Source organism: Myotis davidii, unplaced genomic scaffold (genome assembly GCF_000327345.1).
Source record: "Myotis davidii unplaced genomic scaffold, ASM32734v1 scaffold1488, whole genome shotgun sequence".
In the NCBI taxonomy this organism is placed as follows: Eukaryota; Metazoa; Chordata; class Mammalia; order Chiroptera; family Vespertilionidae; genus Myotis; species Myotis davidii.
In genome coordinates this window covers 120,457-140,288 of record NW_006298871.1, presented here as the reverse complement: position 1 = coordinate 140,288, position 19,832 = coordinate 120,457, and the positions used below count along the sequence as shown (strand labels likewise).

The window sequence follows — 19,832 nt, the reverse complement described above, 5'->3', positions numbered from 1 at the left end:
GAGTGTTTTTCCAAACAAGGTATTCTCTCAGTGCCAGCATTGGAAGTCTCTCACTGTTTTATCTCACATCTCAGATTATCAAAGATTATTTTATTTCTTCTTGAGCTACATCCTTTAGAATTTCTTCAAAGCAGACCTCTTATAATAACACTTCAGTATTTGTTGGTCTGAAAATAAAATTTTAAGAATCTTACGATAGAAGACAGTGCCAGGTGCCCTATCAGTGAGAAAGTAGGAAGGGTAGCACTTGGGTAGCTTCTGGTTTTAGATTATATGGCTGGTGCTGCTTTGAACATGTCTTGGTGGCATGTGTGTATATAAATTCTATTGGGTATATAAATAAGAGTGAATAGCCATGTTTGTTTGTTTTTCAAAATGATTTTTGTAACATTTTTAAAATATGAAATGTCTAAAGAAAAAAATTACTGGTCTACCTTCCCCACTTCCTGAAGTCACTAAATTTTTTCTTTATTTTTCCTGTTAGGTAGATATAAACAAAAAAAACAAACAGAATCATCCCTGGACTGTGTGGCTCAATTGGTTGGGCATTGTCCCGTGTACCAAAAGGTTGCCAGTTTAATTCCCCATTAGGGCATGTGCCAGGGGTAGCAGGCTTGATCCCCAGAAAAGGGAGTGGATTGATGTTTCACTCTCACATCCATTTTTCTCTCTTCCTCTCCCTCTCTCTCTAAAAAAAAAAAATCAATTAAACAAATATAATCATAGTTTTTCACTGAAAATATAGATTGAAAGCATTCCTCAAGCTCATCCTTTTTAAGAACCACATAATATTTTGTAGTATGATTTTTAATAAAGTGTTCATTCATTCCTATGTTGCTGAGTATTTACACAACTTAATATTTTAAAAATCATTTCAGTACTTTAAAGATTTCATGGTAGTCTCTATTACTCAGGGCAGAAACTAGAAAAACAGAAACTCTAGAGGAATTATAAATAGGGAGTGAGAGAGGATTTAAAATTGAGTTACTAATGTTAAGTCTGAAACAGAGAAAGAGAGGAAAGAACCCACTGAAATTTGGGGAGATATAGAAGGAAAAGATTTAAGGGAGAAAATTAAAGGAGCACAAAGAAGAGGAAAAAACTTTCAATACAGGAAATTTGTAATTTAATAAGTTTCCTACATCAAGTTGCTGTATGTTTTTTTTCTTTTTTAAAATATATTTTTATTGATTTCAGAGAAGAAGGGAGAGGGAAAGGGAGAAAGATAGAAACATCAATGACGAGAGAGAATCATTGATCGGCTACCTTCTGCTCGCCCCCTCCTGGGAATCAAATCTGCATCCTGGGCATGTGCCCTAACTGGGAGTGGAACCATGACCTCCTGGTTCATAGGTCAACGCTCAACCACTGAGCCACACCGTCCAGGCTGTTTTTTGTTTGTTTGTTTGTTTTTTGAGGAGTGATCCTAGGATTGCCTTCCTCAGCACATCCATCTATTTTGACCATCAATCCATCAAGAGGACATTACAAAGCACCTGTTCATGGCTACATGAAGTGGAGAATCAAAAGAAGGAAAAAACACAGTTCTTGGCTTATGCTTACTCTAGTTTGAGGATTGTAATGAAATCTGCAAATAATTATAGGATGTGGTTCTCTATCCCCTTTACCACTGAATCCACATTCCCATGCAAGGTCCAGCCTAGACACTGTTTTGTGGTTGGGAGAAAGCTTTTTAATGATCTCTTCATAGGGTCAGTTAGGAACTCTGAGAACAGAGGCCAGAGAGATGATTGGTGAGGGGTGAGGAAACAGGAGAATGTCCAGAGACCACACAAATCTTTCAGGGCTTTGGGGCCAACCATAGAAAGGGACAAATGGTTTTCCCCCAGGATCTAAACTTGAGCTCACAAAACTAGATGAGGATACACTGGTTCAAGGCAAGACCTGGTCAGACATAAAGCCTGGTCCTGGCTCACAAGTCAAGTGCTGGGTTCCACTCTTACTTGATTAAAATGAGTCAGGACTAGGAACAAAGTTCAAGAAGCCCACACAAAGAAAGAAATCATATTTATGGAGTGGACACTACCAGCTGTGTGAGCAAGAATATTTTACCTATTTTTAGTTGATTAAATTTATCTATTTTTCTCACAAAATAATACATACTAATATTAAAACTTTAATGAGGTATATGAAGAAAAATACTTATAAGTAAGCTACTCTTTCCTGTCTGTCGTACCGATTCTAATAGTTTGATGTAGGGTTTTCATATAATTTCTATATTTATATATGTATATAAAATATTTTTAAAGTTTTTGTACACAAATGCAAACTCTTCATTTTATTAACACGTTAAATGTTTATTTAAAATGAGTATAAATATAGCTCAACATCTGGCAAATATATAGATATGACTGATCCTTGCAAATAGCTGTGTATTGTTTTATATAAAGATTTATCATAATTTATTACCCACTCCCTTGTTAATATATAGTCTCACGGGTTTATTTTTCAACGATTTACCCTCCCACACTCCTGGTGCAGGCGCCAGTGTCTCCATCCTAGATTTGGGGCTGCATCTTGATGCAGAAACTGACACAAAGCGGGGCCACTGCAGTCGGGAGAGGTGGGGGCGACCAGGCTCCGCCCCCACCACCAGGGCTGCCAATCAGCTCCCAGGAAGGCCCCCTCCTCGCCCTGTTCTGCAGCACAGACCACCTCCCCGACCAGGCTCCCAACGCCGCCGCCACCAATATTCTAATCCTCAGGCTGTCTGTCCCCTCTCCTCGTCACATCTCTGCAGAGTCCCTTCCCCCTCCTAAGTAGCCGGTGTGGAAATTTCTGGACAACTGGTGAGTCTTGTTCAGTAATGGTTTCTGGAACCGGAGCAGGCCCGGGCGCACCGACGGAGTCCAGTGGTCCAGGGTGGAAGAGGGAGGGGAGGGCCGGGGCCGGGGGAGCATTGGGGAAGGGGTGCCGGACGGGCCGCGGAGGTGGTCGGGTTTGGGGCCTGAGACCGCTGGGGCCTAAGGAAGCAGATGTTTTCCAAAGATTACCTGCGTTTTCTCCGTGTCAGTTTCTGCGTTTTTCTACTGCGATGGTTCTTAATTATTGCGTGCTGTATTCTACAGGACCCTAACTATCAGGAGTCTGATATATCCCTGTATCAAAGATTGACATTTTATCACCTTTGCTTCAGGTGTGTGTGTGTGTGTGTGTGTGTGTGTGTGTGTGTGTGTGTGTGTGTGTGTTCCTTTCTGAGAAACAAAACCTGACAAGTAAGATCTTTTCCCCCCACCAAATCTCATGTCCCCTTCCTCAGAGGTAAGTCAGGTGCTATCCTTCCCATGTATATACGCGTTTTTTATTTTTATTTTTTTCTAAAACTCAGTATTTTGGGGTTCTACCATTTGGTGCTATTAGTCGTAGCATTTCAGACCTGAAAGGGTCTTAGCAAGCAAGTGGCCAGCCCGCCTTTTTTATCTGAGAACCCTCAGCCCTGGAGAATATCAAGGACCTGCTCACTGTCAATCATGTGGTCCCACACGGACCAGGATCCTGAATTCGGGTTCTCTTGTTTTCTCTTTCTGGTATTTTCTCTGTGTAAACCCTGCCACTGAGCTCACCTACCCACATTCCCCTGTTGATTAATGTTTATATGAGTCAATTTGGGGAAAAGAGGTTGAAGGGAGATGGGGAAAGGGAATATGACTTCAATTGGAACCAAAACCTTCATCAGGATTAAAAAGATATGCATTTTCCTGAGACATGAAATATTGATTCTTAGGATGACCTGAAAATTTTTTTTAAATATATTTTATTGATTTTTTACAGAGAGGAAGGGAGAGAGATAGAGAGTTGGAAACATCGATGAGAGAGAAATATCGATCAGCTGCCTCCTACACATCTCCTACTGGAGATGTGCCTGCAACCCAGGTACATGCCCTTGACAAGAATCAAACCCGGGACCTTTCAGTCCGCAGGCCGACGCTCTATCCACTGAGCCAAACCGGTTTTGGCCTGAAGATTTTTTTTTTACTTCACAATCATACAGTCTATCTACCAGATAGTGATTGAAGAAATTTACAAATCCACTCACCTAATTCAAACCTTACAATAAATCTGTAATACAGGTACTCATTTCATCCTCCCCATTTTACAGGTAATAACACTGAGGCATAAAGGAATTAAGTAAATTGCTCAAAGTCACTCACCCCATAAAATGCAGCCCTGGGGTCTGAATCCTGGCCATCTGGTGAAAGTCTGGGCTTCTAACCACTATACTACCCTGACTTCACAGGCTAGAAGTAGCACCTGGGCCAGGTGAAGTCACCACACTAAGTAGGAACTTGCAATTTATAGAAGCGAGGACATCTGTCAACGGATCATTACCAGGACATACAAGAAAGAAATAGGGTTTGAAATGTAGACTGATGAATAAATTTTAGCTACCTGTTGTTTGAAATATATTATTTTTGATTTACAAAAGTAACATATAACAATGCAAACAATGTAGTGCTATATAAAAGCTGCCTTTCCCAGTTCCTCTGGTTAAACAGTATTATCACATAGAGATGTATCCTTCCCTTCTCCCACCATAATACAAATATGCACAGGGCTGTTTTTATTATAAAAAATGAAAGCATACTAAATAATTTCTACAGTTTTTATTTTTCCCTTGGCAATACTTCAAGTACTGAAAGGATATCTGAGCTCTTCATAAGAATTGAATAATATTCCATAGAATATGTCCTATAGTTTGTTCAGCTTTTCCGTATCAGTGAATAGCGAGAGAAGTTTATGTCTTGAATAAAACGGCCGGTCCCACTGCCACCCGAATGGGGGCCGCCGCCGTAGTGTCCAGCTGACAGGACCGGGACACAAAGAAGAGCTGTCCCCAGCCAGGCGCCGCCCCTCGGGCTCGATCCCGCCCTGGAGGAAGTGGGGAGGAGGAGACTGCTCGGGAACCCTTCCTCTGCTCCCGCTCCATCTCCTCCGAGTTCTGCCCACCTCTCCCCGGCGCTCCTGGCAGAGACGACCCTTCCCCCCGGCACCGCGCGCGCCCCTCTGCATCCAGCGCTGCTCTCCCCCACCCCACTCTCCCCAGCCGCCCGGTTGTAAATTGCAGGGCGACCAGGTGAGTGGCCCTCTTCGAATGCCCGCAGGCCCGAGGAGGGCCGGTAGCGGCGGATGGGCCTGGGTCTGGGGGAGGACGGTGCGGGAGGCCGAGGAGGCTGCTGGCGGACCTGCGTGAGCCCAAACCGGGGACAGATGTCTCGCTGTTTGTGTCGCAGTCCTGGTCGCGATTGTTCTCTGCTCAGGGGCTCTGCGGCGCGCCTGCCGCAGTGCTCCTCCGGGCCCCGATGTATGATGTTTGTTTACCTGCTTTGTGTCGTTGATTTATGCACAAGCCTGAGCTGGAGGAAAAGCATCTAATCCAAAGCTTTAGGGGATGAGAATACCGTGGCCCAGGGAGGAGGCTGGGCTGGCTCCGAGTCACACAGGTGGCTGGTGACAGAGCATCACTTCTGCCCGACTGCCCTTTGATCTTTACCAACACCTTGCCTGGGACCAAGATCCCTCATCCACTAGCACAGGTCCCCGGAATGTGTGGAAGAGGGGCCACTGGTCTCTCCCAAACCTCAGCGCCAGCGAGCCCGCAGAATTCCCTGCCAACCCCAGCTTTTCCTCTCTGCGCCACTCCTCCCCTACCTAAGGCCCCCTCCACTCCTCTGACGTCACTGACTTGCTCTTTGTGGACTGGCTCTGGGCCTGGAAGGAAAGTCTGGCCTGGGTGAGGGCCTGCAGAGGAAGTGGAGGAGAGGGATCACACACCAGAGCTTAATAGTGACAGCCCCTGGGCCTGTAGACCGCCCCTGTCCAGCACTGTGCATTTGGTAGAACACCCTCTGAGACAGTCTGATCGACAGCTAAGAAGAGGCAGCACCAGAATTTTTAAAATACAAAACAGGCCTTCTCCCGCCTGGGCTAGTGATCCTCCATTTTGCTGTTCAGCTGGGATTCTGGCAATGAGATAAGTGAGCAAAAAACGAGTAAGAAAGAGCCCCAGGGGAACTCGGGATTCCAGAAGGGAGTGTAGTAAGATCAAAACAAGGGAATAGAAAAAGCAAAGTTTTGAATGGCTTTTATGAGAATAGGGGAGGGAATGATTCCAGCGAGCTATAGGCAGACCTTCAGAGATAATAGGAATGGTCTGTTTTTTAAGCTGAGTAGTGGTATATGAGAGTCTGTTAAATTTTAAAATTATTTTATTATTTTACCATCCATATCCTTCTACATGCATTACATATTCTTTTAAATACATGAATTAAACCATTTTTAAGTGAAAATCATTAAGACTGAGCTGGGAATATCTCAGACACAATACAAAAGAGGTTGCACCCACCCTAATTCTGGCTTAAGAAAAATTCAGGGAAACTTTAAAACATATAAGGAAAAAGAAAAAGGTTTCATGGAAGAAAACGGCATGAAGAAGAGAAGATCTATCAAACTGGATGTTTCTGACATGCATCATTTTTCAAGGCCAGGGTAGCTGTTTGCTAAAGAAATCATTCTAGGTTGACCCTTACACCCACACCTTATATCCATCATTCATTCAATCCCATCTACTGAGTATCTATTCATTATCCTAGGAAATCCAAAGAACCTGACCTCAGACACTTGCCCTACTTTTGGGAATTGAAATGAAATTATAATGTAGGATATGGTACAATAAGCAAGACAGGGCCACTGCCCTCCTTCCTATCTATATTTATGCACTTGCTTAAGGGAAATCCTATTTAAGTACCATGGGATCACTTTGTGGCAGGGGTAGGAGATCTGTGAAGCTCTCTCCCTGAGTTATAAGTTGTGCCTGAGGTACTATCTGTTTTAGAGGTGCCTTGGGTTGCAGAAAGTTGGTAGGCCCGAAAGAGAGAATGCAGGATCCATGGAAGTAAAAGCAATGATGAAGAACTTCAGGGGAGAAGTAAAAGGGGTTTCTCCAGGCTGTGTCCATCTGAGCTTGGAGGGTAAACAGCGACACAGGCATTTGGTTCAAAAGTCAAATGTCGGAGTTACCCATAGCTGGTTAAAGTGGGAATAGAACCAACTGCAAAGCTCAAGGAACCCCCACAGAGAAAAATCAAATTTATTGGTGGGCAAATGGACAACTTGTTGGGAAGTGAAGAAGACATTTGGGACAAGTAAGATAGGATCAGTTGGTCAATCTAATTTATATAATCAGAGTATATTTACTTGGTTCATTGATTTTATATTACCTGTGCTATTTTTAATTGTAACAGTAATACAGAACACAATTGAAAGGATGCAGACTTGTATAAAGGGAAAGAATACTGTTTGCCTCTCCCCTTCCTAATGTTAGTATGTTGAAATGTAGCTTCATAGACTTTCTACCTATATAAGAAACAGGGACTTAACAGGCTTATCTGTTGCTGGTACTTAAAAATGTGGACCTCAGAACTAGATTTCCTGTGTTTTGAAGGCTGGTTCCACCACCACCTGTGTTACTTAAGCAAGTAACAGATTCTCTGTGGGGCAGGTTTTTTGTTTTCTTTGTGGTTTTGCCCATATATAAATAGGGAAAGTGACAACACATACCTCATCAGGATTAAACAATTTATGTAGAGCACTTATAAGAATGCTGGGAACCTGGTTAGCACTGTCTTGTCATTACTACCTACAAAAATTATTAGTTCTACTACTATTATTATCTACATCCATACCAAAATGGGTTTGTGTCCTCTATATTATGATGATTTGAAAATTTCACTTAAAATATACCTAGGACATTCTTCTAGGTAGGTACAAAATAGATGTAACTCATTCTTTGTAAGAGCTATACAATACTCTACCATGCATATAATCATACTTGTCTCAAGTATTCTCCCTCTCAAACGTTATCTTGCCATGTACACAGTATTGGTGTCAGACCAGGACGGACCCTGCAGCCTCACACACAGGGAAACTGGCAGAGAGAAAGGGATCCCAGGCATACCCCACTCATCTTGGGAAAAACCCTCCTCTTTTCCCTAGTCTCCTACTTTTCAGATCTCCAAGCCACCTGCCTATCCCTTGTCACTTCACAGATATTTCTTCTGGGAACTAGCTCAGAGGACAATCAGAGAGACAAAAATAGCAATACCAGCAGCAACATAGTCACAGAGAGAAGAGGTTTCAGAGTTGCTCTTCATGGAAAGTGTATGGGTGGCTGGTGGGGGCTATGCCCCAGGGTCGTATATTGCAGCACAGTGGGCTGTAGGGGCAGGATATGTGGATAAAAAAGTGGTTTTGGGTTAGAGATCCTGTCTGTACCAACAGTAGTCAAAACTAGTTCCAAGAAACATTCCTTGTCACTTATCTATCTCAATTTTTAGGTCAGTTTTTGTGAAGACAAGCATCCTTGTAAATACACTTTAATAGAGCTACTCTTATATCTAAGAAAGGTTAGTAGAAGAGGGGTCACTGGTGTAAGGATAGGTACACCTTTGAAACTGATTGCCACTGTTAGATGGTTGTCAGTTTTTCAGCCCTTGCAGCAGATGCGAGGTCCCCAAAGCCTTTTGCAAATTAGACATTATTAGCTGCCTTTGTCTTCTTCACTTTCTTTTCTGTCTTCACCACCTCCTTTTTGACAATATGGGCAACATACATTATGTTTTCCTTTGCCTGACCAGTGAGATTGAGTATATTTTCATAGACTGACTGGCCATATAAATTCCCTCTTCCGTGAATATCTTCTCTTAGGAGGATACGATTTCAACAGGTAGAAAGACATGGGAGAGGGAGCAGGATGAGACAGAATGGGAAGAGAATCTAAAGTGTGTGTGTGCCACGCCAGCACGGCCAATGGTGAACCTGAGGAGGGGTGGTGAAGGACTGAAGAAAAGACAGACAAGAGAATACAGCTGGGGCTCGGTGGATCTCCCATGCCTGGATGAGGACACAGGCCCAGCCTACAAATTGATGCTTTATTTTATAGTCTGATTAAATCAAGAGTAGATTAATATGTATACAAATGTTCTTGTTTTGGCAACACTTGATGCACCTCCCACAGACCATTAGCTACTTAGGAAGGAATTAGGGAGGGTAACAAGGTCAGGCTTAATTATGCTAGAGGAGCTCTGCCCTCCAGGCTGGGACTTGTTTGTGGCCCTGCCACAGGTCAGCCCGAGGCTTGACCCTGGAGCCGCTCCCTACAAAAGTGAAAGCAGGGCATGTCCAGGGATGCCCTGTGTTCTGGAAGCTGTGGAGAGATTGTGGCAGGAGATACAGCTGGAAAAGTAAGGAGCAGCCAACCCTGGAAGCTTCACACCCCAGTACTGCTCAGATTTTCCCCTGTGGGCCAAGATGAGGTCTAAGGGGTTCTCTTCTGAGACATAATGGTAGCTTTAGAAGAATAGAGGTAACAACAGGTAACTGGTGACAGAGAAACTGAATCAGTTTAGTGAAGGAGTGAGTTACTGAGGACCTGAACTAGGTTAGTCGCAGCATGATTGGGAATTGTGAATGAGGACATTGACAGGATATGGAGCAGGGGCAGAAGAGATACAACTGTGACTCTATGGCTTGCTGTCCTGGTTATTTGTGAACACCAGGAGGAGCAGGGAAGAGACAAGCTCTTATTAACGAAATGTTTGCTGATTGTATCTTCTAGGTAGTTTTCTGGTCTGGAGGTTATCCTCTTTAACAACTAGGGACATCAACCTTGGGAAATTACCTAAGAGAAGCTAGTTTGGAGGGAAAAGAATAAATGTAAGACTTCTTTACTTTTAAAGACTGATGCCAATCAGAGAGTGGCTCTTGCACGGAGGCCTTGAGTTTGTTTATCTGTTCTTCACCAGTTACATTAGGACCAGGGCATGGTACCTGTGCCAAGGGCTTTTTCAAGGGTTCATAGAAATACTTGAGAACTCAATAGAGCACTAATTAGTATTAGTATTGGCTCCAAAATTATGGAAACTATAAAAATCAGAATCAATAAATGCTTAATTCAGTGTTTGTAAAATCTAATATTAGGTTAGTTTTTTTTGTTTACTTTATAAGAATTTTCTATTATGCACACATTTAGTTTACATTTAACCAAATAATTATAAGCTAGTATACATAGATATGTGTGTGTATTTCTACATGTGCATATACATATATAATAATGAATATTCATAAATATAATAAATAATTGAAAGACACTTAACCTATGCAATTTCCTTTAATCCTTAGGACAACCTTATGTGATAGATCCTATTATCCCTACTTAAAGATTTAGGAAACTAAATCTGAGATGAGTTGCCTGATTTCACAGTTAGTAACAGCAAAGCTGAGATTCAGACCCACACAGCCTAACTCCAGAGCTGAACTTGTAATCCCTTGAGAATGAGTCTGTTCTCTGACAAAGGATATAGAAAAATGGTAAGTGCCGAAGATAAAATCATAAGGAATACCTACATTTTCAGAAGAGGTAAAAGAAGTAAATGGTTCTAGAGGTGGCAGATAATGTGGGCTTGGGTCATAAGGTTAGAGGTGGTGAGAGCCTCAGGGACCAAGAGAACAGTACTGCCCAGGGCCACTGAGTAGAGTGACCAGTGAGGATGACAAGCCCTGGATGTTCACAGTGTGGAAACACATCTGTACTTGGGGAACTGTTTCAATAAAGTGCATACAGTGGAGTAAGACTGTAGAGTATCCTTAGTGGAGTGCTCATGTGTAGAAGCCGAGGATTTTTGTGAGTACATATCCACAAACATACACACCTTCCTCCACCTGGACAGGTGCAAGTAAGCATCTGCCATAATTTCATAACTTGTTGCCTTCTGCTTATCTGGGACCTGGACTCCAGCCACAGAGGACTTCTGCTTTCCTCTTAGCCAGCTTGTGACTATGGCCAAAGCACTGTCTCTGAGGACCCAGACTTTTCAGACTGAAATTCTGGGTTGCCCCAGCTGGGATTAATAAGATCAGTGTGGGAGCCCAGTGGTGGGAGAGGGGCGGGAAACATGCTGCATTACTGTATTAGTTTCTGGGGGCTGCTGGAACAAATTACCAAAAACTAGGTGGCTTAAACAACGGAATGATATTCTCTCATAGTTCTGGAGGCTTATGAGTTTTCAGTCCAGGTGTTGGCAAAGTTGTTCTTTCTGGAAGTTCTGAAGAAGAATCCGTCCCATGCCTCTTTCTAGTTCCTGGTGTTTGCCAGCAATCTTTGGCATCCCTTGGCTAGTAAATGTTTCATTCCAGTCCCTGTGTCCTCTTCTCATAGCATTCTCCCCTGTCTATTTGTGTCTCTCCAATTTTCCTCTTCTTATGGGGACACCAGTCATTAGATTAGAGCCCCCTCAAATCCAGTATGACCTCATCTTAACTTGCTCATGTCTGCAAAGACCCTATTTCCAAATAAGGTCACATTCACAGGTTCTGGGCTTAATTCCTAAACATACTATATCTCTTTTGGGACACAGTCTTCACTTCTGTTTGTTTCCTTTGATGATGAAAAAGCATTGAGCCCTTTTAGTTTGACCCCAAGAGTTTAAGAGGACAGAGTGCTATGGGGTCTTCTAGATTGGAGACACTGCCACCCCTGGTGAGTGCCTGAGTCATTTCACGATGTCAGTCTCATCTGGGTGATGGAAGAATTGCCCCAGCTAGCAGAGTAATGACCTGATTTGTTTGTTTGTTTATCTGTTCTTCACCAAGCTGAATCTTTGCTTTCTTTCTGCAGAAGCCCATAACCATGGCGACCCCCTCAGCTGCCTTTGAAGCCCTTATGAATGGAGTGACAAGCTGGGATGTCCCTGAAGATGCCGTCCCATGTGAACTGCTTCTTATTGGAGAGGCTTCCTTCCCAGTGATGCTGAATGACATGGGCCAGGTCCTCATTGCTGCATCCTCCTATGGCCGAGGCCGCCTGGTGGTGGTATCCCATGAAGACTACTTGGTAGAAGCCCAGCTCACTCCCTTTCTCCTCAATGCAGTGGGGTGGCTTTGTTCTTCCCCTGGGGCTCCCGTAGGTGTACACCCATCCCTGGCACCTCTGGCCAAAATCCTCGAGGGCTCTGGGGTGGAGGCAAAGCTTGAGCCAGAAGTGAAAGACTCCCTAGGGGTTTACTGTATTGACGCCTACAATGAAACCATGACTGAAAAGTTGGTCAAGTTTATGAAACATGGAGGAGGTTTGCTCATTGGAGGCCAAGCCTGGGATTGGGCCAACCAAGGCGACGATGAAAGGGTTCTGTTCACTTTCCCTGGGAACCTCGTGACCAGCGTGGCAGGCATATACTTCACTGACAACAAAGGAGACACAAGTTTCTGTAAAGTGTCTAAGAAGATGCCCAAGACTCCAGTCTTAGTTAGGTGAGTACATTACCTCAGTGGGGATTGGTCCCAGGTTAAAAAACAGACACTGTTTTTGTGTTCAGGTTATTTCTAGACTATCAGAAGAGAATTTGGTGGACTCAACCAGATTTTTAAAATATCCTTAGTCACGAGAGGGGCAGGGTCTTCAATGCAGCTGCCTTCTCAGATCAGACCACTTATCTCTTTGAGGGGAGAAATTTCTTAGTGGCCATTATGTCCCTGAGTATCTAGCTTAATAAAATATATTGCTGAATCCTAGAATTGGCATGACAGATTCAGAAAGGGTCATAGAAGAAGGTTGCTTGCAACTGAAATGTGAAGAAAAGAAAATGGACAAGAGGCACCCCATAAAACAGCCTAGAGCAGCGGTCGCCAACCAGTGGTCCAGGGACCACCGGTGGTCCATGAGGTCCAAAAGATTGGCAACCGCTGGTTTAAGGAAACCTTTGGAGCAGCAGTCACCAACCGGTGGTCCGTGGACCACTGGTGGTCCATGGGGTCTAAAAGGTTGACAACCGCTGGCCTAGAGAGCTGTGGCAAAGGTTTTTAAATGTCTGGCGAGATAGGATTAGGATGGCAGTGACAAACTGAGATAGCAGAAAAGATGGCACCAGTGATATATGCTATATCTAGGAGTTCAGAGAGGATTTTATCTCTGGGGACAAAAGACCTGATGGTGGAGAATGAAGGAGGTACGTGATGTAGAGGCAGCTACACTGAAAGTCTTTGAGAGCACTGCCCAGCCTATTCTGTTCACATTGTGCTCGCATCCCTCTGACTGTGCTGAACAGAGTAGGTTGGTTGGTGGTCGGTAAACTTGTATTGGACAGATGATTGAAAGAGATTAGAAGCTGGAAGTTCTAGGAATAAAAAAGGTGTACTGGACTACGCCCTATATTGTACACTAAAACTCTCAGCAGTGGTATTTCTGACTGAAGGGAACAGAGTAATTAGGATTGGGTGAGGAGGGCACACCAGAGTTAGTAGAGAGACAGGGAATGAGTGACCAGGCATAAAACTCCTAGAACACCTCCCAGCTCCGTTCTCACATGTTCAAAGAGGAGAGACACAGTTAATCAGAGGAATAGTGACTGATCAAATCGATCAAACTTCAGCTTACCAATGATCTTGATCCTAAGGAAGAGGAAGGTAAGACTTGATCATAGTTCTATTTCTTATCAGCTTAATTCCCCTTAGTTGCCTTAAAAGATGTATTCTTCTACCAAAACCATGCCTCTTTTTTCTTTGGCTGTGCCTAAATCATCTCTCATCATCAGTGATTCTAATTTGGGGCTGGTTGGGTTGTCTGTCTATGTGTGTGTGTGTGTATATGCACATGTGTGTTTGTGCATGGGTAAAATCAACTTGAAGATTAACACTTGAGAAAAAAATCTGACTTAATTAGGAAAATATATAGAATCTATTGTGGAAATTATGGGTTATTTTATTGGTTATTTATTAGGTAAAATTACATAACACCTTTTGACTCTGGTTATACAGGTAGGTATATCATAGCATTACTCATATGGTAGATGGGTAATTTTTTGACTTGTGTATGAATTGAGGATGACAATAGTTATTTTCCTGAGTGAACTGGCTGAAATGAAGTAAGCAGGAGAAAATAAAAGGTGCAGTGTGTGTGTGTGTGTGTGTGTGTGTGTGTGTGTGTGAGAGAGAGAGAGAGAGAGAGAGCAAGAGAGAGAGAGTGAGAGAGAGAGATGAAATAATGATTAAATGCATAGTTGATATTAGTAGGGAAGATGAGAAAACAATCCTTTCTCCTTTCCCCCACAATTTTCTTAATATTAGCTCTCAAGTGCCCAATGCTGAAATATAAGCATTGAGCTATCTTTCTCCCACCTGGTGTTGTGGGGGAAAAACTATATGCATTTTTCAAAATTCATTAATTGTACACCTAAGTTGAGATAATTTTATTTTATGTAAATTAAACTGCAATAAACCTTTAAAAATAGGTTCTTTTAATAGGACTTTGAAAAATAATCAGGATGTAATCAGATTCATGTATAAGGATAAGCAATTCAGCATTATTTGTAATTGGGAAGAGTAGAATGGCTAAATAAATTACAAAATTATTAACCAACCACTAGAAATATGTTTCCAAGAATATTTAAGGACATGGGGAAAATCTTTTGGGGAACAATATTAAATGAAATAAAGTAGGATACTAAGCTGTTGTTCAGTATGTTCCTAATTTTGCTCAAAAAAATATAGCTATAATTAGAAAATATTACATAAGAAAAAGGCCAAAATATCACTAATGGGTAGATCTCTCAGATCTAACTTCTACACTAATAAAAGAGAAAGATGCAAATTGACCATACCCCTGAACGCTTCCCATTGGCTAATCAGCAAGATATGCAAATTAACTGCCAACCAAGATGGCGCTGGCAGCCAGGCAGCTGAAGCTAACAGGAGGCTTGCTTGCTCCAGTGACGGAGGAAGCCAATGTTCCCGGCCTGTGGCAGCCCAGCTCTGAGCTCTGGATGCAACAATGTTGCAATTATAGAAGCTAAACAAGCTCCAGATAGCTGCTTTCAGCTGTCAGCGGTCCAGCCACCCGCCAGCCTGAAAACGGCCCTCAGCCCCTCATCCAGACTGGCCAGGCACTCCAGTGGGGACCCCCACCCTAAAGGGGGTGCGGGCAGCCTAAAAACAGCCATCAGCCCCTCATCCAGGCTGGCCAGGCACCCCAGTAGGGACCCCCACCCTAAAGGGGGTGCGGCAGCCTAAAAACAGTCATCAGCCCCTCACCCAGACTGGCCAGGCACCCCAGTGGGGACCACCCCCAGAAGCCTCAGCAGCCAGTCTTGCCTTGTGGCCTGTGAACTGCCCATCAGAGGGTCGGCGCTGCAAGGAAAGGCCCGCTCCCAGCAGCCAGTCTTGCCTTGCGCCCTGGGAACCGCAAATCAGTGGGTCCGGGCTGCAAGGCAAGGCCCGCCTCCAGCAGCAGGTCTTGCCTTGGGGCCCGGGAACTGCCCATCAGCAGGTCCAGGCTGCAAGGCAAGGCCCGCCCCCCAGAAGCCCCAGCTACTTTAAAAATAGAAGGATCTCCTTTTGAACCAATCTGTTTAGATTCATGATTAGTAAAACAGTATGGAACTAATGAAATACAGTGATAGGAATTAGGAAGTGTGACACTGATGGTTCTGGGCATGTGAAGGGTGAGGGACAGAAGGGTATACATGGTCTTCCCTTCAGTTCTGCTGGAGAGATGAGCTCTGAGGGCCGGAGCTGCTCCATGCCCAGAGGAGGTAGGTGTGGTCAGTGGCTCTGTTGCAGAACTTCTTGCCAAGCAGAGAGCTTACCCGACCCACAGGAACCTTTTTACTCCAGAAAACAGAAACAGCCAGTTCCCAATGTGCATGGGAAAACCAGTGTACCCTCCTGTGCACAGTGTCCTAATGGGGTGTTGGGGGAGGTGGGCGAGGGGAGCAGTGCAGAGTTGTTAGGCAGCTGGAGTGGGAGTGGAAATGCCATGAAATGTCCACAGTCCTGGCTGTGCCCATCCTGGGCGGCGGCTTCTTTTAAATAAATTGTAATGTGTTAGAAAAAAAGAAGAAAAAAAGTCAATGCAGGGCGGGACCCAGAAGACCCAGAAGCCGCCTGATATGGTAGTAACTCTATCAGTAAGCACTCTGAAAGTTAGTGGCATAAATGTGTCAGTGACCCCCACAGCCCCCAGTGCACAAATGTCATGCACCGGGCCTCTAAAATATATAGGTGGGGTCCCTCAGCCTGGCCTACAGGGATCGGGCCAAAACTGACTCTTCAACATCCCCCGAGGGGTCCCAGATTACGAGAGGGTGGTTCTCAAGTGACACACCCTGAAATTGGGCCCCCTCCTCTCTGGTTCCAGTTGTGTCACCCGAGAACAGCAGCTGCCAAGTCACCACAGCTCTGCAGCTCCTGCATTGAGCATCTGCCCCCTGGTGATCAGTGTGCGTCATAGCTACCATTTGGAGCATCTGCCTCCTGGTGGTCATTGCATGTCATAGCTACTGGTCGGATGGTTGAATGGTCAAGGGTCACTTAGGCTTATATATATATAGATATAGATATATATGCCTATATATCTCTATCTCTATCTCTATCTACATAGAGATAGAGATAGAGATATATAGATATAGATATAGATATAGATAGATATAGATATAGATATAGATATAGATAGATACAGAATGCTGATTGTAGATTTTATGTCAAGATCATGGCCAGGCATGATAAAGGTTATACTTTCCTAACTCACACTCTGTGTTTCTTACTACATCCTTAGCTATTTTATATATTAAAAAGCTAATATGCTAAGGGTCTGATCATCCAGTCCTCCGTTCAACCAATCAAAGCGTGATATGCTAAAGATATGCTAAGGACTGCTCAACCCCTTGCTATGACGTGCACTGACCACCAGGGGGCAGACACTCTGACCGGTAGGTTAGCTTGCTGCTGGAGTCCAGCCGATCGGGACTGAGCAAGATGGCCAGACATGCCCTGGAGCCCTCCCGCAGTCCCTCCCTGGCAGGCCAACCTCCCATGTCCCTCCCTGGCACTGATCATGCACCAGTGAGGTCCCTCTCTCAATATGGGACCCTTCAGGGGACGCTGAAGAGTTAGTTTTGGCCACATCCCTCAGTTATAAAAGGCTAATATGCAAATTGACCATACAGTGGAATGACTGGTCGCTATGATGTGCACTGACCACCAAGGGGCAGATGCTCAACACAGGAGCTTCCCCCACATGGTCAGTGTGCTCCCACAGGGGGAATGCCACTCAGCCAGAAGCCGGGCTCACAGCTGGCGAATGCAGCAGTGGTGGTGGGAGCCTCTCCTGCCTCTGTGGCAGTGCTAAGGATGTCTAACTGATGGCTTAGGCCCACTCCCATCAGACATCCCCCAAGGGCTCCCAGACTGCAAGAGAGCGTAGGCCAGGCTGAGTGACCCCTCCCCCCAAGTGCATGAATTTCATGCATCAGGCGTCTAGTGTATAATAAAATTGTACTAACTGTTTCTCACAAAATAAAGTAGAAGTTTTTTTAGAGTAAATGCAAGTGGGATGATATTGCACCATAGAAGAGAAATTACTAAATCTCAATTCAGCTTTCTTTTCCTTTTTATGAACATTCTCCTTTCTTCAGTTTCAAAATATATGCTTCTTGGTGGGAAATAATGAAATAATCCAGAAGTATACAAAGTAAAAAGTGGAAGATCTTCGTCCTCCACCTATCCCTCTGCCTCTTGCTAATTCTATTTTTCTCCCAGAAGTGATCACAGCTTGGACTGTGTCTTTTCTGGCTCTTTCCCACATTGCTGTGTATGCACTGGTGTTGGGGTGGAAGAGCTAGTGGGGTAGAAAGAGAGAGAGAGAAAGAGAGATCTGCACTTTGATTCTCACTTAATATATAACATTTTTTCCATATGCCTGTATAAATATGTGCATCATGCTTTGTCATTTCTGTATAGCATTTCACAGTTGGATTGTTCCATAAGTCATTTAGCATTAGTACACATTAAGGTTATTTTCTCATTTTTCCCCCTTATCAGCAATGATACAATGAATTTTTTTTCCACTAAAACCCATAGACTTGTTATACACCTATTCATTTTAAACACTCAACAAGTTTCCTTTTAGAAACACCTTATTTTTTAAATCTTCATACATATATAGCAACAGAAAGTAGACTAATGAACACACATGTACTCATCCCCAGGGTCCACAACGATCAACTCCTGGCTGACTGGTATCCACTCATACCCTACTCACTCTCTCCCTTCCAGGCTGTTTTGATGAAAGTCCCAATCACTGCATCATTTCATCCATAAAATAGTGTATCTCTAAAAGATAAAGACTAATTTTTTTGTTAATACTCACCTGAGGATATTTTTCCATTGATTTGTTATCTGAATTTGGTTTTATTAATAAAGTAAATTAAGATGGATTTATTGATATTCACATAGAACCATGGCTAAAGCTATAAACGAAACTTATGTTCAAAATAAATTTCATCAAATACAAGGTCTTGGATCTATTGTCTACTTGCCTAGGATGTGTTCTATTTCTTCACACTTAAAGTAAAAAGCCTCAAGTCAAGGTTTGGACATTTACCTTGGCCATCTGTAATAATCCTTTTTATTTTTCAGTGTACCCGGCAAGCTCTGCAGTGGATGAGAGCTTTCATTGCCTCTTTTCTTTTCTTTTTTAATGTATCTTTATTATGGAAAATATTACAGATGTTTCATAGATTTATTTATTTATTTATTTATTTTTAGAGAGTGAAAAGGAAGGATGGAAGCGGGAAAGAGAGAGAGAAACATTGATGTGAGAGAGACACATCGATTGGTTGTCTCCTGCACATACCCTGATTGGGGCCAGGGATTGAACCTGCAACCCAGGTACATTCCCCTGACCTGGAATCAAACCCACGACCCTTCGGTGCACAGGCTAACACTGTAACCACTGTGCACACAGGCCAGGGCAAGACTAATTTTTAAATAACCACAATATTGTTAACACATTTTTAAATAGCATTTTTCTGACCTAACAAAATGTCAGTAACAGTGTTGTTTTCTGAAAGCATTCTGTAAATATCTCAGTGTATTTTGTATATATCTCTGTACTTATCCCTTGGATCATTTGGATTATTCATATTTTTGTGCTTTCTTTGACAGCACATATACTAATAGGATTGTTTGTATTTGATCTAAGTGAGCTCTATAACAATTACTTCATACCCCCACTGTGATTTTGGAACTGAATTTAGCCTTTATATATTTCAAAGCTATATTTTGAGTTCTAGGAACATGAATTTTGTTATGGTTTGCACATTTTTGTCAGTATAAAATATTCTTCTTTCTTGCAACTAATATTTTTCATATTAAACTCTATTTTGTTTAACATTATATTTACTATTCCTATCTTTTTTGTTGTTGATCCTTTTAAAAAATATTTACTTTTTAGTATCAGTTTGATTGTGTAACACAGAGCCTTTGTCACTTACAAGGGGAAAATCCATTTATATAATTGAGAAAATTGATGTTTGTTCTAGTTGCTATCATCTTGCTCAGTGCTTTCTGTTATACTTTTGTGTTTTTAATTTTTTCTCTATTGGTTGAATTTCTTTTTCTCTTTTCACTATTGGGAAATTACAGTTTTTCTGTTCTTTCCAAGTCATCTTTAATTTTTCCCCCAGCTCTTTATTTAAAACTAGGGGCCTGGTGCATGAAGATTTGTGCATGGGGGCAGGAAGGGGGCGTCCCTCAGCCCTACCTGCACCCTCTCCAATCTGGGAGCACTCAGGGGAGCCCTCTCCAATCCGGGAGTTTCTGTCTGTCTTTGCAATCACATGAACAAATTGTCTGAGACCCCCAACCCAGTTTGGTTTGTTGCTCACAGAATAATAGGGGCATTATTTTTGCTTCATTGGTGGAGGTTTCCTGGAAGTTTTAGGATATATTCCCTTTAATTTTTCCTAGACACTCTTTTACTTATG

The 19,832-nt window shown here is 43.1% G+C and overlaps 1 protein-coding gene across 4 annotated transcripts in view; it reads left to right on the top strand.

Moving 5' to 3' along the window:
• Positions 1-19,832, top strand: part of TCAF1 (TRPM8 channel-associated factor 1) — a 43,622-nt gene that overhangs the window by 6,329 nt on the left and 17,461 nt on the right. Inside the window, exons 1-2 of one of the 4 annotated variants that reach the window (XM_006774518.2) lie at positions 2,524-2,810; positions 11,693-12,324. In XM_006774518.2, coding sequence (XP_006774581.1) covers positions 11,705-12,324 — 620 coding nt within the window. In that variant the 5' untranslated portion in view covers positions 2,524-2,810; positions 11,693-11,704. Of the gene's footprint in view, positions 1-2,523; positions 2,811-4,907; positions 5,096-11,692; positions 12,325-19,832 lie in introns of those variants that run through there. The other 3 variants (XM_006774515.2, XM_006774516.2, XM_006774517.2) reach the window with 3 other exon arrangements.